At 39.1% G+C, this 18,130-nt stretch overlaps 1 protein-coding gene across 1 annotated transcript; it reads left to right on the top strand.

Moving 5' to 3' along the window:
• Nucleotides 1–10,171: 10,171 nt before the first annotated feature.
• Nucleotides 10,172–16,459, top strand: G6PC2 (glucose-6-phosphatase catalytic subunit 2; the record flags this gene model as incomplete). Its single annotated transcript, XM_080689382.1, has 5 exons — nt 10,172–10,512; nt 11,070–11,179; nt 12,625–12,736; nt 14,917–15,032; nt 15,948–16,459. The coding sequence occupies 5 exons, from the start codon at nt 10,172–10,174 to the stop codon at nt 16,457–16,459; spliced, it is 1,191 nt and encodes a 396-aa protein (XP_080545508.1).
• Nucleotides 16,460–18,130: the final 1,671 nt, after the last annotated feature.

Genomic DNA, 18,130 nt, shown 5'->3' with positions numbered 1-18,130 from the left:
AACCCAGGGGTGTTCTACCTGAAATCTACATCCCAGCCCTATTTTTAATTCTTTCTTTAAAATAGGGCCTCACTAAGTATCTGAGGCTGGCTGAGAACCTGTGATCCTCCTGTCTCAGCCTCCCAAGTACTGGGAGTATAAGCATGCACCACCATGCTGGCTTCTTTTATAGATTTAAGTGAAATATATTAACCAATTAATATTGTTTTAAGCATTATAAAGATATTCCACTATATTCTAGACTATGTCTTCCCCATTCACCCTACATTTTGCATTTCTAAATTATACATGTATCAAAACCCTATCACTTCCCATCTCTTCTATAAAAGCTCCCTAATCTTGTAGGCTGAAAGTTAAGTTTGCCTTTTCTCTGGTCATCTCTAAAGGGACAATGGCATGTTATTTTTTGCAAATATCTTATCTCTCTCACTAGACCATAAACTTCTTAAGATGTCATCATGTCTGTCCTGTGCAGTACAAGTGAGAATCAAGGTGTTACACCAGTGCTTCTCAAAAGCAAAGCTCCCCACCCAGCAACATAATCACTGTGTGGGCACTTGTTAGGGAATGCAAACTTTCAGGCCCTACTCCAATTTTACCAAACCAAAGACTCTGGCAATGGTCCCTATATGTTTTAACAGATTCTCCAAGTGGGGAGGGTATGCACTAAAGTTTTAGAGTTTACACCTTACACATAGTAATCACTTCATGCATTTTCTATAATACAGGAACACAGCTGTACAGTATCTTTGTGGTATTGTGAAGAAAATTAAGAGTACTGCTCAATGGGCAACTCTGTTGAGTCCTTTAGTGATCCAGGAAAGAACTTATGAGTACATAGGTCATAATCATTTCTAGAGGAGAGTATATAATAAGACTAATGGAGGGGCATTTGGAACAGATGTAGCAGGCTCATCTATAACAGTGCTGTTATGGAATGCCAATATCCCTGGGATGCTAGCCAGAATGGAGGTAATTATATTCTGAAAGTCACCAGGGTCTAAACTTAGTCTGAAATTAATCCATTTACATTGCAAGGTGACACTAGAGTGATTTTGAAAGCAATTCATTTTAGAGAAGGCAGAAAAGTTTTTGGTAAAAGGGTAATGGTCATGGTTGATGCTTCCACAAACTATTTTTGTTTGCCTCCACTGCTTAAGTGACACAACCTAAAGTCAGTCTCTCTGAACAGTGCGGAATTTTAGTAGTAATTTAGCGCTACAACTCAGAAATGAATGGTTCATTTCACAATAAAAATACACATTTTATGGTTATGTAATATTTGGTAGGCAAAAAATATTAAAGAAATTCTAGCTTCTCTCCTACATATTGTAATACAAGTAAAACAAGCAGAATTTACTTATATCAAAACCTGCGGGTGGGGTGTTGTGGTGCACTCCAGTAATCCCAGCTACTGAGGGCATTGAGGCAGGAGAATTTCAAGTTTGAGACCTACTAGGGAATGTTAGCAAGACATCTCAAAACAAAAATAAAACTAAGCACTGTGGATATAGTTCAGCAGGTGAATATGTGAGGCCCTGGGTTCAATTCCTACTACTTCAAAAAAAACCAAACTAGCAACAACAAAACCAAAACATAAATACCTAGGGAAAAATTAAATGAATCAGAATGAAAATATTTGGAAAGAAATTAAAGGATTCTATTATAGGCACTAACTAAAATAAGGCAACACTATAGAGTTTTGAAATTAGCTATTGTAGTAAATAATGATAATAGTAACAGTAATAATAAAACACATTTATGCTGGGCATGGTGGCACATATCTATAATCTCAGTATTTGGGAGGCTGAGACAAGAAGATTGCAGATTCTAAGCCAGTCTTATCAAGTTAGCAAGATTCTTAGCAACTTAACAAGACTCCACCTCAAAATAGAAAAAATAAGATGGGGATCCTGGGTATAGGTACTGTTATGGTTTGAATATAGAATGTTCCCAGAAAAACTCATCTATTGGCAAAAAAAATGTTCAGAGGTGATATTCAGAGGTGATCATGTCTAGCATGGACTGAAGCCTCTAGAAGTGTGAGTAAACAAATCTTCCTCTGAGTTGTGGTTGTCAGGCATTTTGCATCACTGTAGTGAGAATACAGACTGAAACAGGCACATGAGATTTTTATGAACTTCCCAACATACTTAATGTGTTTGGGTCAGGGATTCCATTTAGCGTCTGATGAAAGCTGTGTCCTTCTTCCAAGAAATGTGCACAAGTACAAACATTCCACATGTAATTTCAGGAAGTTTCCTTTAAATAAACCAATGTGGGTAACGGGGTGCCTAGTGACTGAAAAGACTTGGCTAAGATTAGATCCCAAAACACATATACATAAAGATTTCTTCCACTCCAAAAATGCTTTTCCAGAACAACAGAGTTCTAATTGTTGGATACTTAGAGGAAACAAAATGATGAGCATTCTACAACAGCAAAAAGAAATGAGTTGATCCTGAAGGGAGTGGTGGCTGATTGTGCAATTTTCTGAGGATCCTTTATTATGTGTAAGATGGTTGGTTTGATTCCCAGGTTGGTTTGACTCCCAATAGCGAGCAATTCAGAGTTGTCTTCTCTCTCCCCTATCTCTGATCTCAAGCTAAAAGGTAAGGTTTAAGAAACTGACAGATTCAGAGATTTAAGTAATTAAGTATTTAGTATGATTTTTAAAAAGAGTGAGAAAAAGGAGAGAGAAATAAAGGAACAGAAACAAAGAGAGAAGAGAAACAGAATAAGAAAAAGAGGAGAGAAAAGATAGCGTCACCACAGAATACAAAACAGAAGCAACATAAGAATTGTGTATAAAATTGTAATATTGTTGTGCCCAGGCCAATTTCTCAAGAATGGAGAAAGAGCACCAACTGAACTTGGAAGATCAGTTTATTTAACCATTGTGTGTGTGTGTGGGGGGGGGGACTAGCCAGGCAAGGGACAACAGACTAGCCAGGCTAGGGACACAGTCCGTCACTCAGTCCAGACCTGCGACCTAGAGCTGAACTCACAAGGGGTTTTTAAAGGCAAAAGCCACGCACAGGTGGCTAAGGGCAGGGGGAGGCCCATTGCTATTGTCTGACAAGACTGCAACTTAGTCTGGAGTGGGGATCAGTGTTTCAGGATGTTGACTATAGGGTAAGCAGGATGTTGGTCTTTGCTTACTACATTTACTATAGGATAGGCAGGATGTTAGTCTATGCTTGCAATCTATGCTTGCTACATTTAGGGTAGGCAGAATGAGTTACTTTAACTCCCTGAAGAACTCGGGAGGAGCATTAAACAATTTTGGCTTGGCTCTAACTATATATATATAATATATCACTTTGCCATACTTCTAACCTGATCAAGAATCTCAGAAATGGGGTTCAAATTGGTTTTTTACAAATGATTTGGCAAAATAATAATAACCAATATTGATGATAGCTAATACCTTTTGAGTATTTACCATGTGCTTTGGGTAAAAAAAAAAAAAAGGATTAGAAAAGATATTTTAAAAGGAGGGCTATGTCAGACATGGTAAAACATGCCTGGAATCCTAGTAGTTGGGAGGCTGAGACAGAAGAATCACAGTTTCAAGGCCAGCCTCAGCAATTTATTGAGACCCTGTTACAAAATAAACTATAAAGCCAAGCATGGTGGGAAATGCCTAAAATCCCAGGACTGGAGAAACTGAGACAGAAAGTTCAAGGCCAGCCACAGCAACTTAGTGAAGCCCTTTTGCAAAAGTTTAAAAGTGACTGGCAGTGTAGTGAAAGGTTGAACTGGGGGTGTTGGGGCTTGGGGAGACTGTGAAGGAGGCAGAGCACCCACTGAGTTAACAAAAATCTGCTTTAATCTGAAAGAACTCAGAACTTTCAGGATTCAGGGGTTCAGGGTGAGGTCAGCGGGTCAGAGGAAGGGACTGATGAGCCATCTGCCTGGAGAATCCCACCGCGTAGATCAGCCCGATGAGTCCCCCACCTGGCGGGCCAGAAATGATCTTGCTTTTAAGCCGGTATTTTGGGGTGTGGGACTAAGCCTGGGAACACAGATTCTCTCATGACATCAGTAGTCTCACTATCTCAAGTATGTCTAGCCTCACCTGGAATCTTGCGATATCTCCGCTTCCAGGCTTCTGCCTCCTGTCCCTGCTGCGAGATCACGTGGGAGAGAGGAGGGACCTGACTTATCATGTAGTTCAGAGGTAGAAAAATCCCAGTATCCCCTCTAATAACAAAATAAAAAATAAAATAGGACTGAGGGTGTGGCTCAGAGGAAGAATGCCTCTAGGTTCACCAAGTAAATAAGTAAGTAAGTAAATGAATGAATAAAAGGAGGGATATGAAAACCTATATTCACGGACAAAAGATAAAATAATACAGAGTCTAAATAAGACAAGTGAGGAACAATGCCTTGAGGCAGAAGTTGAGTCCAGGCAGGAGGTACAGGCAGGATGTAGATAGCCTGCATCAAAGAAGGGAAGAATTAAGACAGAACTTCTAAAATTTGATATGTATAAACACTGTGTAGAAAGCTAAGATGCACATATCTGGATCTCATGTCCAAAATATCTGGTCATATGATCTGGAGTGAGTCTGGAAATCTGCATGCAGGTGACAGAAGGCAGGTGGTCCATGGAGAAAGGAAACTTCACAAAATGGGTGAAGATAGAGGGAGATGTACCTCAGTGTATCTTGGTCTATGCAGTTCAAGTGTGACTTTGTTCCATCATGTGGTGACCTGACTTTGGACACACCTGGAACTCTTAACAACCTTGACTTTGAAATGACTCAGTCCAAGAGTCTCTGTTATTAGAGAGAAGAGATTTACTGGAAGATTATCAGTACTAGGAAGAACTAAGCTCCTGCATTTCTCTCCTGTGGCACACATACGATGAGTACCTAAGCCACAGCAACTCTGGTGGATGAATTTGGACTAGGTATTTGAATTTGTAACTAGCATTTTTTCCTTTATAAGTTACTATTGGGATTCAGTTTTGTTTAGTAATTCATTCATTCAATAAACATTTACTGAATAAGCAATGGGCCCAGGAGGAGTGCCAGGTTTTGCAAGATCTAAAGCTCTTGTAATATTAGGGGCCTCTCTTTAACTAAAATAATATAAAATTGTTATTACACTCTCAATTCTCAGTAACAGTCTTCCTCCAGGGGTGCATGTGATCCTCACCAGCGTCAGGACTTCAGCCCCTGTGTGGGCCAGTACCATGCTCTTGGCTGCTACACAAAGCAGACCCTGAGCTTCTATTTTATGGAGCTTATACTGTACTGCAAACAAGAGATATGAACTAAATAAGCTCAAAATAAGTATACAATTATAAGCTGTGCTTAAATTTGTATGTCAAAGTCCTAAACCCCAGCATGTCAGAATATATGTGACTGTATGTGGAGACAGGGCCCTTAAAGAGGCAATGAAGTTAAAATGAGGCCATTAGGGTGGGCCTTAATCCAGTATGACTGGTATCCTTTTGAGAAGACATCGCTGGGATAGGGAGGGGGAGGGTAGAGGGAAGGGAGAGGAGAGGGAGAGCAAGAAAGACCCTGTAAAAACTCAGGGCTGCCGTAAGTTTTGTTGTTTTGGCCACCCAGCCTGATTCTGTGTAAGGACAGCCCTCGTGAGTGAGCATAACCCCCTGAGAGAAAAGATGTTTGTCAGAGGCGTAAGGAGATCTGTTTGGAGAAGGCAGTTCTGAGGAAGTGCACAGAGGTAAGATATGAAACGATTAAAAGTTATGAGGGATAGAAAGACTTAGCATGTCCTGTTAAAAGGCAAATGAAATCAAGGGGCTTTTGCTTCTGTTAATTACCCTACAGACGGCGGAACCAGATAGCCCTCAGAGAAGCTAATGTGTTGCCAACTTCATCACAGTCCACAGACTGGAGAAATGAAAGAACATGGCGTTTAATTTTTAATTATAAGACAAAATGTATTTAATATCATTCCCACCAAGATTAAAGGACAAGACACTTCTGAAAAAAATGAATATCATGAATTATGTAGCTCAAACCCTTCTTGGAAAAGAATAAAGGGAAGTCCTGTCCTTCCTCATGGCTCATTAAAGAGATTATGGAAGTTACAGAACCTGAATATGCAAAGCTAAAAGGGCAGAAGCATAGACTCTGGTTGGCAAGGCTAATGCCTCCTACAAACTTCCCCAGCACAGAGATTCTATACCCCTATGCCACATAGGAATCACTTGGGAAGTCCTTTAGTCATTCCAATGCTCAGGGCCCATAATCAGACATTGAATTGATCTGGAATGAGACAAAGGTGTGGCAATTTTTTAAAGGCACCCGAAATATTTTAATAGTCGACACATTTTTTCCAGTAGGGGGAAACAGAGGCATGGAAGGGGACTTCCGGGAAGACGGCGACCAAGAAAAGCGGGGCTTAAGAGCCCCACTAACAACCAATCTCCATTACCACAAAATCAGTGCCTTTCATAGCCAGAAAACACCATCACCAGAGAAACAAAAAAATCACCAGGCTCCAGAGAGAAAGTGGACTGAGAACAGAGCTCAGAGCCACAGAGGAGATACACCGGCCTCATGCCTGAGGACGCGGCAGCAGCGCCATACTGCCGGTGGAATCGGCGAGTTCACCGGACGGCTACAGCAAGCCAAGGTGAGCCGCTGTGGACCAGCCAGGCGGGATTTTTCAGCGCAGGGCAGGGAACATCTAAAGCTCCCAGTAGCTGAGCTCAGCACACGCTTCAGGGACTCAGAGTGGAACTCAAAACCAAGAAGAAATAAGCCAGCCTCATGGCCAAGGGTGTAGCAGTGGCACCATATTGCCACTGGCCGCAGCAGCAGCGAATTCACCGAGTCCAGTACAGCTACATCTGCGAACTCAAGAACAGTGAGTCAAATTGTGGGCCCCAGAGGAGAAATCCCAGTACTGTACTCCTTGGGACTTGACCCAGTGGGGGAGTGGCGGTGGCAGAGATATCACACCATAGGAGAACATGCAACCTGGCACCCCCCATAGTTTAAAGCAGCCTCTATCGACTCCCTGGGTCGGAGACTCTGTGATACAACCCAGTAAAGGAGTAGTGGGGTCTGAGATACTACAGACTCGAGATCCAGAGCACCTTAAGTGAAGCCGTAGTGACCCAGGGAAGAAGCCAGAGAAGGCACAAACTTCCGAAATCATGGGAAAGAGGAATAACACTGGAGCAATGAATGCCCACAACCCCACAACATCAGAACCCGATAAAACAGAAAATCAGAGATTTCTAGAAGATCAAATCAGGAAAATAACTGTAGAAATAATAGAGGTGCTTCGAAAAGAACTCAGAGAGAGCCAAAAAGAGATAAAGGATGCAATTAATGAAGTAAAGGCCTCAATTCAAAGCATGAACAACCGATTAGACCACATGGAGAACAGAATCTTGCTCTTAGAAGATGATCATTCCAGAAATGAACGCATAGTTTCTAATCTAGAAAAAAATATCCAACAGCAGGAATCTGACATTGAAGAAATATGGGCCCATTTTAAGAGAGCTAACCTAAGAATAATTGGAATAGAGGAGGGAAAAGAAAGTGAAACCAAAGGGATCAAAAATCTCTTCAAGGAAGTAATAGCAGAAAATTTTCCAAACATAGAGCAAGAGGTTGATACACAGATCCAGGAAACTTATAGAACTCCCTTTAGACAGGATTGGAGAAGAGGATCCCCACACCACATAATTGTCAAAATGACCAATGTGGAAGCCAAGCAAAGAATCTTAAAGGCAACAAAAACAAAGGGCCAAGTGACATTCAGAGGCAAACCAATTAGAATCACTCCAGACTTCCCAAACCAAGTCATGAGAGCCAGAAGGGCTTGGAGTAACATATTCCAAACTCTGAAAGAAAACAACTTCCAGCCAAAAATTTTCTACCCAGCAAAACTTTCTATCAAATTAGATGGAGAAATAAGAAGCTTCCATGACAAACAGAAACTGAAGGAATTTATGTCTTCAAAACCAGCGCTAGAGAAAATACTCAAAGAGATTAACTACAAAGAAGAAATAGGTAACACACACCAGAACCAGAGAAACAAGAGTTTCCATCCAACAGACAACTAAGATTGGTTATCTGTGGAGATTCATTATTTATGTTAGTCTTTTACCTATCTCTAAATGGTATTGTTTGCCTTTATTGTTGTTAATTTTTAGGATTTCTAGTTGGAATATTAATATACCTTCAGATATAGCATTTGGAAATATTTTATCCAATTCTATTAGTAACTTTTAACTCTGTTTACACTGTCTTTGGATATGCAATTTTTTTATTTTTTAGGGAGTTTGTATACTCTTCTGTTGCCTGTGCCATTGAAATCATATCCAAGAAATCACTGCCAATTTCAATGTTGTGAGGTTTTATGACCCAGATTTTCTTCTAAAAGTTTATAGTCTTAAGATTTATATTTAGGTCTTTTATTTATTTTGAGTTAATACTTGTATATGGGATTAGGTAAGGGTCCAATTTTATTCTTTTCCATGTAATTATTATTTTTCAACAATATTTAGTTAAAAGATTATTATTTCCACCACCAAATGTTCATGGAAACCTTGTCAAAAATAACTTGACAATATAGGGAAGAATTTAGCTCTAGGCTTGTATTTAACTCCAATGGTTTATATATCTGCCTTTAGAACAGTACTACACTGTTTTAATTATTGTAGCTTTATATGGTTTGAAATGAGAAAATATATATCTTCTAGCTTTGTTCCTTTTCAAGATCGTTTTGGGTATCTAGAATCCATATTCCATATTAGGATAGATTTTTTTCTGAAAAATAAATATATAAATATATGATAGTTTCACCTAAAAAATAGAAAAAAATATTCTCTGGTAAGAAAGAAAGCAAAAACAAATATTGAAATGTTATCTTTAAGTCATCAAAAGCTTGGTATCAGACAAATGAAACTGTTATGTGAGATTATCATTTTTAATTTTGGATAAATTGCTATAATACTAGATGTCAACCACTAAGCCAAGCATGGGAAGGAGGGATGGGGAGAGAATGGGGTGGGGGCTGACTGGGTGATGTGTGCATGTATGTCTACAAAAGTTTGTATCCCACTATGATGTATGAATACAGTGCACCAATAAAAAAAAAAGAGGCATGGAAGGTACCAATAGGATGCCCATAACTTTGCTGCCATGAACTGACACAACTCCAGGAGAAGTTTAGGGTGATTTTCAGAGCCTGGGAAGAGGCTTTCTCATGAGGGAGGCTTTGCTTTTGTACTTTTGTAGCTAAAACTACAACCTAAACAGTGAGATAAAAATACCTCACCTAGTTCCACCTTCCGCCACATGTTGGGGCCTAATTGCTTGCCTGCTAATCCCTCTGGGACAGAACTTAACTCTTGATCGCCAGCCTCTCACTCTGAGCGGCATCCTAGGTCTCGGAGCTGACCTCTGTTCATTCCCAGCTTCCATTTTGTTTGGATGCCTCCCACTTCTACTGGACACTGTTTTCAACCAACTATCTTCCTGATTGGTTAAAAGTCCTTTGAAGTCTATTCTTATCTCTGTCACAGGAGCAATTTCTAATCCTCTCAACTGTATTCTCCAGTCAACCATATAACAACTCAGTCCTATCACATTTCTGCCACCTCAATGACCTCTAATTCTGCTTTTTTTTTTAAAAAACACTTCATAGTCAAAAAGCAATGCGTTTTTCCAAATTTAATACATCCTACCTATTTCCATTCATGTTCCATATAGTCTATTTTCCTCTTTATAATACATAAATACCAAACTTTTTATTTAATAGTTTGTGATCAGAAAATAATCTTGTCCTATAATATAAATTTTTCATGCCCAGATATTACTCTACCATTTTCCTCCAAGACCCAATAGTCAGACAGCCACAGTCTGTCTTAAATTAAAATGTATGACTTTCAAGGCTATTTGACAAGCAATAATTATTTGCATGGTTTTCTAGCCAAGCACAGAAATTGCTAATGCCCGCCCTTGAAGGAAATGAACTGTGTGAAAATTTTCAAACAAACATGATCCAACTGTTCACGCAAACAGGAGGTTGCATAAGAAATTCATTGTGCTTCTATCCAGATCTCCCTTTAAACTGCTACAGATCAGCATGCACTTCACCTCTTTTCCACCAATTAAAATAATAGATGTACTTTCAACAGGGGAAGACCAACGTGCTTTCTCCACAGATGGTCAGCATCACATGTCACAGTAACGGCTCAGCAATCTGCAAGGCTCCCTGTATAAAGACAGTGGGGTTCAGAGCACATCAGCTCCAATTGCTCTGTATTTACAACTGTATTCTTTTCAAGATGGATTTCCTTCATAGAAATGGTGTGCTCATTATTCAGCATTTGCAGAAGGACTACCGAGCTTACTATGACTTTTTAAACTTTATGTCCAATGTTGGAGACCCCCGGAATATCTTTTTTATTTATTTTCCACTATGGTTTCAACTTAATCAGACAGTTGGGACCAAGATAATATGGGTAGCAGTTATTGGGGACTGGTTCAATCTTATATTTAAATGGTAAGACTGCTGTTTTGTTTTATTTTTCCTAAAATGTATTCTTAAATATGTACCTTTGGCTTAATCAAATTTTAGATGTGTATAGTTTTACTTGAAAAAAGCTTTCAAACATACCAGTTAACTTAAAACAGCACAGTCATCAGTATGGCTTACAAAAAGTATAGAAATGTATACTTTGACTTAAAATAAATTTCAAAACCCTAGGACACGTATTCTGAGATTAACCAAGAACTTGTTTAAAAGACAATCACCCTTATGAATGGATTGATGATTCTAAGGGCAACTTTGATATTATAAGTCGACTTACCCAAAGCACCCACAGGACTTTTCTATAAGGAAAAAAGTCCTTGTGTCATGGGAGACTAAGGTGCCAAACCCCAGATGACTACTGTCCTCTATAATGAGAACCCAAGTTCTTTGAGAGTCTCTCATCATGAACTTTTCCTATCAATCCTCTGCTTAAGTTATTTTTATAGAAAAAAATAGGTAGCTCTTTTCAAAATGTGTAATATTTTTGCATTTAAAATATATGTCTATTGATATTTCTTTAAATACAGGATATTATTTGGTCACCGGCCTTACTGGTGGGTCCAAGAAACTCAGATTTACCCAAATCACTCAAGCCCATGCCTTGAACAGTTCCCTACTACATGTGAAACAGGTCCAGGTAAGGAATTAAGTAGCTTCAAGTAACTGATGTTATTACAGCAGCCAGTGATTACGTATGATTACTAACACCTACTAATGCATAGATCATCTCAGGTGTTAAAGAAAATGTTATGTGAGGATGTTAAATGTTCATAAGCAGCAAAATTGCTTATGAGAAATGAAAGATATTTTATGAATAATCAAATTCCACTTTGTTATTTGTGAAAGGATAGAAAGAAAAAATACTCAAGATGATTTTATATTTAGGCATTTACTGTTTGGAACAATGTAATGGTTTGATACTAAAACAAACGAAAACAGGTAGAGTACATTCCCAAAGAACTATACTAAAATCTTAGAAGTGTTGATTTATCTGCTGCTGAGAAAATTTTAAGTTACTGCAGGTCTTCTGAGAATCCTTGGAATAGACAAATTGTCTATATGAAAAGTAAGGGCTTCCCAATATTACTAATGCCAGTAAAGACTAACTTTAGGATAATTTTTTTTACATCTTTTCTCTTATATGTGTAGTGTACAAGTAAGCCTCTTGGGCAACTCCTTTTTTATTATAAGTAAGATTATGTATGAGTGTAATCTTTACTGAAGAAGACTATAAAATGGATGGGGGTACTAATGATTTATAGCTCAGTGGCAGAGCACATAGAGTTTTTTTATTTATTTATTTTGCAGTACCAGGATTTGAACCCAGGGGCATTCTACCTCAGAGTTACACCCCCAGCCCTATTTTGTATTCTTTATTTTGAAACAGAGTCTCACTAAGTTGTGTAGGGCCTCACTAAGTAGCTGAGGGTGGATGGCCACGAATCTATGATTCTCCTGTCTCAGCCTCCCAAGTACTGGGATTACCACACCCAACTGTATAGTTCTTTTTTTCTCTCTCTCTCTCCTTTAAAATGAATGTTTTTATTTTTATTTTTCTGTATAGTTCTTAATTACCCGGAATATATTGAGTTCTAGAATTTCTTGAGCTTGAAAACCTATGAATTTTTTAAGCACTATTTTTGAGTCTTAGTTTGACTCGATTTGCCTTAGTTTTCTCTATATTATCTCCTCCTCCTCCTCCTCCTCCTCCTCCTCCTCCTCCTCCTTCTCCTTCTTCTTCTTCTTCTGGTGGTACTGGGGTTCCTGGAAACCCTTCTATCTCCAGGCTACACTCTAAGACCTATTTTTATACTTTTTTAAAATTTGGAAACAGGGTCTGTTAAGCCAGCGCGGCTGGCTTCGAACCTGCGTGATCCTGTCTCCACCTCCCAAGCGCGGGGATTACAAGCGTGCACCACCATGCCCAGCCAGTTTTCTCTTCTAAACATTACAAACGCCCTGTGCCCTGTGGTCTTTCTCCTGAGTTATTTGTAATTTTCATAGCAAATGTACTGTTTTAGTGTCCACTTTTGATCTTGATACTTAATTAACCACCTTTTGAATGGATGATGCTTGTTGCAGGAAGTCCCTCTGGCCATGCAATGGGTTCGTCATGTGTCTGGTATGTCATGGTAACAGCTGCCCTGAGCTACAGTGTCAGGCGGATGGATAAACTCTCTATCACCATGCACAGGTCAGCTTGCCAATAGTTTCTGTAGCATTGGCATAAGATGGCTTGAAATACACACAGTTCTTTTTTCTGAAAATTCACCTGAGAGTATAAAAATATTAAAAGTTGTTGAATGAAAAGTGCTTATTCTATCATAACCAAAGGATCTGAATGAATAGAAAATTAATGTTTTGCTTCAAGATAATGTTTTAATTAGCTTACAACTATTGCTATATTGAAAATGTTTAACTGATTAATGACTTGCTAAATGTGCCTTTGGGTTTCTGAAATTCAATTATTATTCTGGTAGCTCATAAATAAGTCATTTAATATTATATAAGAAATATTTCTGTGTGTGCATTTCCTTGCTCTAAGGTTCTGGAAATTTTAAGAATCATTACTCCCTGGGAATGCATCCATTTATTCAGTAATACTATGCTTCCTACTTTGAATAGCCAATATTTTTGAAACCAATAATATGTGTTTTATCTTTAAAGATTATGTAATCTTTTAAATTGAAAACATTTTAGAGAGAAACTTAAATTTGAGTACTAATAGTTAATATTAATAGGTTTCTTGATGTTTAGAAAACCATAGCTCTTAAAAATTATTGACAATTTGTAGGAATTACATTCTTTCCTTCTCTTCTTTCCTGAAATCTTTTAACTGTCTTTAAAAGAATCCTGGTATTATTTTTGTCATAAATTGCTAGGCTATCTGAAATGTGTCAATTAACTTTTGTAAAAAATACTATAACATATAGCATTATACAAAATTTTTCCAAAAATAAGACAATTTTAAGACCCATCATGCATTCTGCTGAATAAGAAACAAGTCCTTGACCATTTTTCTCCACTACAAATAGTCCCTACTTACCTCCCCTTTGAAGGTCTCATTTCTCTTTATTCCTGCTTTTCTATAACCAAATTCTGGTCTGGTTATCAGAAACAAACCATTCAAGAATTCAGTTAATTTTAAAAAGTTAACTTTTTTGAAGATTTAAAGAAGTTTATTAAAAAGATAGAAATACAGAAAATAGAAATACAGAAAATAGTTACAGCCCCATGCCAAAATGGCATGAGGGAGGAGGGTGGCCCAGGCCAACTCACCACTCCCCTAAAAAGTTAACTTTTTAAATTGACAAGAATTTCTTAGATTTTAACATTTTTATGAGTTTTTTTCTTTTTTGCACATTGCAGCTTCAAATTGAAAGTATATGGCCTATTTTCTTGTGTTTTTTTTTTCTTTTCTTCTTTATAGTACTAGGGATGAAACCCAGTGGTATTCTACCTCCAAGATACAAGTAGCTGAGGTTGGCCCGAACCCCACAATCCTCCTGTCTCAGCCTCCTAAGTACTGGAATTACAAGTGTGTGACACCACAGCTGGCTGTTTGTTTTCTATATGTAAAAAAAGAAAGGAACCATCTGGGCATGGTGGTGCACACCTGTCATCCTAGCACTTGGGAGGCTGAGATAGGAAGATTGCATGTTTGAGAACAGCTTCAGCAAGTAGTGAGACTATCATCAACCTAGTGAGACCCTGTTTCAAAATAAAATAAAATAATAAAATAGGGCTGGGGGAGTAATTTGGAGGTAGAATGCCCCTGGTTCAATCCCCAGTACCACACACACACACAACAAACAAACAAACACAAGAAACCAAGGCTCCTGAGAATCTATGAAACTCCCTCTTCAGCATATGTTCTTCAAAGAAAGAGTAAAAAGAAAGCACAGACGACTGGAAGTGGAAGTATCCCTAGTACTGAAAAAAAAAATATATATAAGTATATGTATATATACATGTATATGTATGGTTTATTCTCCATCATTAGGTATTAATAATTTTCCCAAACTTGAAGTTTCCTGAATGCTTCTCCATTATAGCACTATATCTTATTTCAATGATATCAAATTGATTTCCTTTTCAGCATTTATTACAATAAATAATTAAATTTGTTAATTTAATTAATAGCATCAGTTAAATTTAATGCATTGAGAAATGTAGAAGCCTCCATTAAAGCTATTTGAATCCAATAAAGCGCATGAAAACATTTTGAAGAAAAGACTCTAAATTCATGCTCTGTCACAGCTAGAAAATGCCTCTAAGAAGGATCATCTGTTTCACCCCTGCACTCCCCACCCAGTTTTCATGAATGACATAGTTTCTTTGTTTTCTACACTTGTATCTGTTCTTCCTCTGTAGACTGACCTGGTCCTTTCTTTGGAGTCTTTTTTGGCTGATTCAAGTCAGTGTCTGCATCTCCAGAGTATTCATAGCGACACATTTTCCTCATCAAGTTATTCTTGGAGTCATTGGTGGTAAGTATGATTCCTTACCTCCAGCTGTGTCACTTGAAAGCGTTTGTTTCATTTGTCTTGTGGTGTCAGATCCTCCCTGTGAAGCTTTAGAGAGTAAATGCTACCTGGGGAGCTTGGGTGTTGCAGCACTGTGCACACACACAGTGGCAGTCTCACCCAATGCTGTAAACGCATAACTGTATAGTGGGCTTTTCTTTTGTGTGTGTGTGCGGTACTGGGGACTGAACCCAAGAGCATTCTACCTCTGAACTACACCCCCAGCCTGGTTTTTTATTCTTTATTTTGAAACAGGGTCTCACTGAGTTGTCTCCTAAGTACTAGGTTTACAAGTACTAGGATTACAAGTGTGCGCCACCACGTCTGGCTGATAGTGGGCTTTTCTGAAGGGTGATGAGAGTTAAGTCCAACACTCAAACCATCATTTCAGACACTGCGCTTGTGGCTTGGTTTGGACATACTTACCATTGACCCTGTAATCTACAACCCAACCTGTCTAAAACATCTGAAGCAATTATCACTTGTCTGGAGTTCATTAGCAGCTGTTTTGTATCTCTGAAGCTGTGTTCACTACTGACATTCTGATATTCAGCCCCTCATACCTTTGCTATACTAACTGGCTATAACAATTGAAATATTAATTGTAAGTGATGAAATTAATGGTCTGCCTATAAAATAGACTGTCACTCAGTGCTGACTCTTGATCAACCAATTCTGGGTGAATAGGGCTAGTTAAAAGATGATGGTGCAAGCATGTGTTTTCATTAATGCCTAATATGGCTTGAGAAAATTAATAGAACTTAGGTGTGTAAAGCCCTGTGTCACTGAAAATAATGGCTAAGCTCCCTAATGCGGAGACCACTGATTCACGAGGAGGCTGAGGGCACACAGTCATCACCAGTCTCTTTCCAATCCCAGGGATGCTGGTGGCAGAGGCCTTTGAGCACACTCCAGGCATCCAGACGGCCAGCCTAGCCATGTACCTGAAGACCAACCTCTTCCTCTTCCTGTTTGCACTGGGCTTTTACCTGCTTCTCAGACTGCTGGACATCGACCTGCTGTGGTCTGTGCCCATAGCCAAAAAATGGTGTGCAAACCCGGACTGGATCCACATCGACACCACACCTTTTGCCGGACTTGTGAGAAACCTCGGGGTCCTCTTTGGCTTGGGTTTTGCGATCAACTCAGAGATGTTCCTTCTGAGCTGTCGAGGAGAAAACGGCTACAAGCTGAGCTTCCGGCTGCTCTGCGTGGTCACCTCGCTGACCACACTGCAGCTCTACCACTTCATCCAGGTCCCTACTCACACAGAGCACTTGTTTTACCTGCTGTCCTTCTGTAAGAACGCGTCCATCCCGCCCACTGTGGTGGCTCTGATTCCATACTGTATACACATGTTAATGAAACCCAGTGAAAAGAAGACCAGATAGAGCTGCACAGTTAGTGCTCAGCAGTCCCAGGATCGCTCTTCTCCACCTACCCGTGGGACTATGGGGCAGGTAGAGACCGGAAAGAACATTTCATGATAGATGAAACCTCTGTCCCACCCCACCCAGAGGTTTCATTTGGCCTTCGCAGTGGTCTTTTTTCTTTTTCTTTTTCTATTTTAAAATTAGTTGCTAGCATTTAAAAACTAGAATATTTGACACCTCCCAATCAAAATGTCTATATTTTCTTGAAAAACCGGACACTATGGCAACACAGGGCTTGTATTTTTCCATATAAAGACAGGTGACCTGAGCTGAACACAGATGGTTTCCAGGAGCAGAGAGGACTCTTCATTTCATCACAGTCTTTGGCACCGCTACAGAAACCCCAGTGTCATATGCTTTTCTCATCTTAAGGCCTGGCTGCTTCTGGTCCCTGTGGGCATTGTAGTGGTGACCCGTCAGATCCAGTTCCCTCACTTTTTAGACAGGGAAATGGAGATCCATTCAGGTAAAAAAATTTTGCCTATAATCATGCTGTGTTAAAACAGGAATTAGCACCAAGGTCTACTGATCACACATTTCCATTACACTCTGCTTTGTTTCTTCATTTTTAAGAAGTAAAGATCAGTAAGAGTGAATACTTCTATTTTGATTCTATAATGATTGTCATGTAAGATAGCTATTTTTCCAGGAATGCTATTGAGATGCCATATTCAGTTTGATGTATGCCCTGTGTACAGGGTCTTGACAGGATACCACTGGCGGTTGCTACGGATACACAAGCATATCCAGCAGAAATGATCCCACCAGGCTCCTGGCTGGACTTGACCTTCCTCTTAACTCCTCTTTCATAGTACTGCTTGTCAATATTTCAATAAATCCTGCTGAAGATGCTCTGCAAGAACATTATTTATCCCCCAAACCCTTATCTGTTCACTTTGACATCCCCCTATTTTATTTTTGGGAGCCAATCTTTCAAAACTGGGAAAATCAAGTGCTTTCTGTGAAGTTATGCTCCAACCCAGAAAAACAATGAAATGTTTGTGTTTATCTTTATGTGTGTTGATGTATGATGAACATCTACATCTTTACTTTAGAAAATTACTAATTATAGAATATGAATATTATACTAACAATTTCTCATTAAAGGGTTTTTTCCTCATTGGATCCAGTAATTATGGACTTTAAGTTGATAATTGTATCATTTCAATCACAAACAAGAATTTTTTTCTTTTTGTGATTGAATTGAGGAGCATTTTACTACCAAACAACAACCTCCCTTCCCCCTTTTTTAGACAGAATCTACCATGGTTCCCAGGCTGGTCTCCAATTTTTGAAATTCCTGCCTCAGCCCCCCATGTTGCTGGGATTATAGGTGTGCACCACTGGGTTCAGAAAACACAAAGATATTTTTTTTTTTTTGCAGTGCTGGGGATGGAACCCAGGGGCATTCTACCTCTGAGCTACACCCCAGCCCTCTTTTTTATTCTTTATTTTGAAACAGGGTCTCACTGAGTTGCAAAGGATCTCACTAAGTAGCTAAAGCTGTCCACGAACCGCTATCCTCCTCTCTCAGCCTCCCAAATGCTGAAATTACAAGTGTGTGCCACCACGCCCGGCTCAGAAAACACAGATTTTGAGTGTGATTTAACCTCACAAGCATTAATGACC

The sequence above is a fragment of the Muscardinus avellanarius genome, assembly GCF_963383645.1.
Source record: "Muscardinus avellanarius genome assembly, chromosome: 2".
In the NCBI taxonomy this organism is placed as follows: domain Eukaryota; kingdom Metazoa; phylum Chordata; class Mammalia; order Rodentia; family Gliridae; genus Muscardinus; species Muscardinus avellanarius.
The sequence above is the reverse complement of the archived record's forward strand: the minus strand, read 5'-3'. Positions and strand labels throughout refer to the sequence as shown.